Source organism: Peromyscus leucopus, chromosome 9 (assembly GCF_004664715.2).
Source record: "Peromyscus leucopus breed LL Stock chromosome 9, UCI_PerLeu_2.1, whole genome shotgun sequence".
In the NCBI taxonomy this organism is placed as follows: Eukaryota; Metazoa; Chordata; class Mammalia; order Rodentia; family Cricetidae; genus Peromyscus; species Peromyscus leucopus.
In genome coordinates, this window is record NC_051070.1 from 107054995 (window position 1) to 107060683 (window position 5689).

Consider the following 5689-nt stretch of genomic DNA (forward strand, 5'->3'; position numbering starts at 1 on the left):
ATGACTTGCTCATCTCTGCCTGTACAGACCTCCAGGTCTCTATGGTTGTTACTGTGATTAAAGGCATGTGTCACCATGCTTGGCTGTGTCCTTGACCACACAGAAACTCTGCCTGCCATGTGATCAGATTAAGGGTGTGGGCTACCACATGCCTGACTTCTGTTCCTGGCTCACTATGACCTCTGATCTCCAGGTAAACTTTACTTATTAACATACAAATAAAATCACATTTCAGCACAATTAAAATATCACCACAGGAGGACAAATGTATTCCCATCACAGAAAAGGAAAATTCAAGAAGCTTTAGGAGAGAAAATGAACACTGCAGATAAAACTTTAGATTGTGCTGTGTATCTTGACTGGGGGGGCAGGGGGCGGTGCGGCTGTGAAGCAACAGCTGGAGCAGAAGACTGAGGCCAGGGCTTCACACCCAGGCAAATGCCCAGTGAGGCCAGGGTTTCACACCCAGACAAATGCCCATAGAGACCAGGGCTTCACACCCGGGGAAAACGCCCCTTGAGATAAAAAAGATAGTCTCAATGGTGTGAAGCATCTGAAGACAATCAGGAAAAAAAAAAACAAAAACAAAAAAAAACGTTTCCACTAAAAAGAAATTCAGGAAACCAAGAAAGATATTGGAATTCAATGTTGTTGTTATTTTTAAAAGCAACTTTAAAAACCAATCAATTACCGAAAGAATGCAGAAAATAAATATGTTTCTTTCTGAAAATCCATTTTGGGGTGGGGGTGGAACAGAATGGATATGGCTGGATCAATAGCAAGTCATTTGTATGTAGCCCATACTATAACGATGAAGGATTTGGGGATTAGCTTAACAGACTTCAGAGATGAAAAGAAATCCAGTCCCACAGGGGATGTTTTCTCTCATTATTTGGTTGGACTGAACAGAACTCCAGAACAAGGCCATGTCTCTGCACTTTCATTAAAATATGTTTCCTATTTTTTTTTAAAAAAATCCAATTGTTCTTCATTTCATTTCTGTGGTGATACTGTGTCCCCCAATATATTGTGGACCCTAATAAACTTACCTGGGGTCAGAGAATAGAACAGCCACTCGACAGACATAGAGGCCAGAGAATGGTGGCACACACACCTTTAATCCTAGCATTCCAGAGGCAGAGATCATCCGGGTTCAAGGCCACGAATGGAAACAGCCAGACATGGTGACACACGCCTTTAATCCCAGGAAGTGACATTAGGAAGCAAAAAGGTATATAAGGCATGAGGACCAGGAACTAGAGTCTTTCGAAGCTTTTAGCTTTTAGCAGCAGTTCAGCTGAGATCCATTTGGGTGAGGACTCAGAAGCATTAGGAACAAGATCAGCTGAGGAATTGGCGAGGTGAGGTTGGCTGTGGCTTGTTCTGTCTCTGATCTCTCAGCTATCACCCCAATACCTGGCTTCGGGTTTGCTTTTATTAACAAGACCTTTTAAGATTCGTGTTATGCGGCCTGGGAGCAAGATGGCAGCGCCGTCGGGGGTCCGAGAGGAGCGAGCAGAGACCCCCGGGGCGAGTGTGAGGAGGGGTTCCGGGGTCCCAGGTAGCTCCGGGCAGGGCTCTCCTGCAGAAGGGACCATGCTGCATTCTACCGGCTCCATCGACTGCCCATACTGGGTGGGAGCTCCGGGAGAGCCTTGCCAGCAGCCCTACAGCCACTTCCGGCAACGGGGAGCTTCCGACCCCGGCGCTCCCGGTAGCGGCGGTGCGGTGTCTCCCGCAGCAGGGCTTGGCTATGACCTGCACAACCAGGAGCTGCCTCAACCTCCTGCAGAGAGAGAGAATGGCACGCTGGGCCAAGGTGATGGCATGCTGGAGCTGATCAAGCAAGCCATTGAAGCTGTGCATAGCAAAATAGAGCTGGAGCAGAGGCGTTACCAGGAGCTCCTGGAGATGGCACGGGGACGCGGTGCTGGGGCTTCAGCCCTGGCGCCCGGCAGCCCTGCCACGAGCCTGGATGATGAGGACACCTTCTCACTGGCCCTCCCTTACACACCAGGTGGCCTGCTGAGCCCAGACTCAGGCTACCAGCCCACCCCACTGGCTGCCCCTGCTGAGCAAGGTCACAAGTACTCATTGGCCCCTTCAGAGACGGGTCAGGGCAGAGTTGGAGGGGGTACCAGTGCCCTGGAGTATGTCCCCAAGGCTGTGGGCCAGCCGCGCCACTGTGGCCGACCCGCGTCTGGTGGTAAGTACGTGGTGGACCGCTCAAAGCCATCAACAGATCTGGAGTACGACCCACTGTCCAACTACTCAGTTCGGCACCTTGGCAGGGCCAGTGCCAGGGATGAGAGGGCCACCAAGCGGCCACGAGACTCCCCGGGTGCTGAGCCCTACACACCTGCCATCAAGAAGCCCTGTGACCCCTTCGGCGGCTGTGAGGCCAAGTTCTCAGACTCAGAAGATGAGGTGGCTAGCCCGGCGAAGGCTGATGTCAGCAGCCCCAAGGCTGGGGCTGAACCCGAAAGCAAGGCACCTGGGAAACCTGCTTCCAAGGAGGGCCTGAAGCCAAAGGAGGGCAGCCTACGGGACACCAAGGAGATAGCTGCGCAGCATGACATGGAAGACTTCGGGCAGCCTCCAAAAGCGGCAGACACAGTAGCCAGGGCCTCTCATAATGCTGGGGTCCCCAAGGATGGCAAAGCCAAGAAAAAGAAAAGTGGGACACCAGCCAGCCTCAGCCACAAGGACAAGGCACGCAAAAGAGACAAGAAGAAAGACAAGGACCCAGGATGGCCCCGGGAGAAGGAGAAGGTGTCTGCAAACAAGAAGAGGCCACCAGCTGGCGGCCCCCAGGGCAAGGCCCAGGGCTCTGAAGGGACCAAGAAAAAGCCATCCAACACCACTGCAGTGGCCAGTTCAGGGAAAGGGGGACCAGGCCGCCCTGCCAGTGGAGGGCCCCGGCCCCAAGACTCTGGGTCTGGTCCCCACACACCGCTGGCCTGGAAAGGCGGCAGTGATAGGAAGACACCATCAGGGAAGTTGGTGGGACGCAAGGCCGGCTCCCTGGACAAGGGTGCCCCACAGGAAGCCCCTAAGCTCAAGAAGCGGGCCCTGAGCCACGCTGAATTGTTTGGGGATGAGAGCGAGGAGGAAGACTCTGGCTTGGGGGCCAGGGCAACCCAGGTCTGGCCCCCCACCCTGCCCAGCTTCAGCTCAGACTCAGAATCAGACTCTGACTCCAGCCTGGGCTTCGGTGAGACACAGGTGCCCAAGTGTCTCAAGGCCAAGCCACCTGCATCCCCGGTACCAACCTCCTCATTGCCCTCCTCCTCCTCCTCCTCCTCCTCCTCTTCCTCCTCCTCCTCCTCCTCCTCGGGAGCCAGCCAGTGTTCAGAGGAGGATGTGGACTACTCAGCCCTGGAGAAGGAGGTGGACTTCGATGCGGACCCCATGGAGAAGTGCCTGCGGATCTTCAATGAGTCTACCAGTGTGAAGACGGAGGACAAGGGCCGGCTGGCCCGGCAACCCCCCAAGGAAAAGGCCATGGAGAAGGCGCACACAGGCTTGACCACTTTGTTCCCGGGGCAGAAGAGAAGGGTCTCCCACCTCTGTAAGCCAGGCAAGGAGGCAGAGGCCCCAAGGAGGGCCCCCGTGGCTCCCCCAGCCCGGCCCCCGACTGCTCAGGAGGTGTGCTACCGGAGAGCGCAGCAGGGGCAGAAGGACTCTGCCAGCTGGTTACAGGTGGCCCCGAGGCCAACAGACAGGCTCTCCTCCGTGCTTATCTCAGCCCCTGGGAAGAAGAGGAGGATTGCTCATGTACCCAACCCCCTCCTGGCCACCACCCCAAAAGGTGCCAAGAGGCGCTCCCGGCCAGCAGCAGCCAGGTGTCCCACGGTCCTGAACCTGGCACCCAGCCACTGAAGACATGCACGTTGTCAGGGATGGCATCAAAGACCACCACCACTGTCACCCCCAAGCGCATCGCCCACAGGCCATCACTCCAGAGTCTAAAGAAGCCCATTATCCCAAAAGAATTTGGCGGCAAGGTCCCCACTGTGGTTCGTCAGCGCTAACTCAACCTCTTCATCAAGGAATGCCTCAAGTTCTGCCCGTCCAACCAGGAGGCCATCGAGAAGGCACTGAACGAGGAAAAGGTGGCATATGAGCGCAGCTCCAGCAGGAACATATACCTGAACGTCGCTGTGAACACCCTTAAGAAGCTGAGGGGCCGGGCTGGAGAGATGGCTCAGAGGTTAAGAGCACTGACTGCTCTTTCACAGGTCCTGAGTTCAATTCCCAGCAACCACATGGTGGCTCACAACCATCTGTAATGAGATATGGCACCCTCCTCTGTATACATAATAAATAAATAAATCTTTAAAAAAAAAAAAAAAAGAAGCTGAGGGGCCTGGTCCCCAACACCGTGCCCAGCCTCAGCAAAGCCAGTGGCCGCAGAGTTGTGTCCCACGAGGTGGTGCTGGGAGGCAGATTGGCAGCCAAAACCAGCTTCTCACTGAGCCGCCCCAGCAGCCCACGGGTGGAGGAGCTGAAAGGGAACGCCTTGTACAACCGCCTCAGGGAGTACCTGCTCACTCAGGAGCAGCTCAAGGAGAACGGCTACCCCTTCCCCGACCCAGAGCGCCCAGGGGGCGCTGTCATCTTCACAGCTCAGGAAAAGAAGCCCAAGGACCCCTCCTGCAGAACTTGTTGTCGCTGTGGCACAAAGTACCTTGTGTCCTCCTCGGGCCGCTGTGTGCGCAATAAGGAGTGCTACTACCACTGGGGACTGCCGCGGCAGAAACGAGTGGCTGGGGGCTGGGAGACACAGTATAAGTGCTGCTCAGCTGCGGTTGGCTCTGTGGGCTGTCAGGTTGCCAAGCAACACGTGCAGGACGGCCGGAAGGAGAACCTGGAGGGTTTTGTGCGCACCTTCCAGAAGGAGCTGCCCAAGGATTCCCATGCAGGGGTCTTTGCCCTAGACTGTGAGATGTCCTACACTACGTACGGCCTGGAGCTGACCCGCGTCACAGTTGTGGACACAGACATGCAGGTCGTGTATGACACCTTTGTCAAGCCTGACAATGAAGTTGTCGACTACAACACCAGGTTCTCGGGGGTGACGGAGGCTGACCTAGAGGACACAAGTATCACACTTCGGGACGTGCAGGCCGTCTTGCTGAGTATGTTCAGCGCTGACACCATCCTCATCGGACATAGCCTGGAGAGCGACCTGCTGGCCCTCAAGATTATTCATGGCACGGTGGTGGACACATCAGTGCTGTTCCCGCACCGCCTGGGCCTGCCCTACAAACGTGCTCTGCGGAACCTCATGGCGGACTACCTCAGACAGATCATCCAAGACAATGTGGATGGGCACAGCTCCAGTGAGGATGCCAGGGCCTGCATGCACCTTGTCATCTGGAAGATCCAAGAAGACGCCAAGACCAAGCGATGACTCCCCACCCACCACCACCACCATGCCACGCCCCTTTCCTGCAACCCTGACTGCCCTCAGCCCCAATGCCCTCAGCCCTGTTGCCCTCGGCCTCCTTTCAAACTGTAATAAAACATGACAGCTGGTCTGAAACCTGGGACTTATGCAGGGACACTTGGCTCAGTCTGGGAGGAGGGGACTGGACCTGCCTTGACTGAGTCTACCAGGTTGATCTCAGTCCTTGGGGGAGGCTTTGCCCTGGAGGAGGTAGGAATGGGGCGTGGGCTGGGAGGA

General features: G+C 55.7%; 1 protein-coding gene across 1 annotated transcript; it reads left to right on the forward strand.

The window, feature by feature from the left end:
* Positions 1-1596: 1596 nt before the first annotated feature.
* Positions 1597-5417, forward strand: LOC114699321 (RNA exonuclease 1 homolog). The gene is given in 3 exon segments (XM_028878309.2): positions 1597-3820; positions 3823-4213; positions 4366-5417. Coding segments are annotated over 3 exon segments (3666 nt in total). The 3' UTR covers position 5417.
* Positions 5418-5689: the final 272 nt, after the last annotated feature.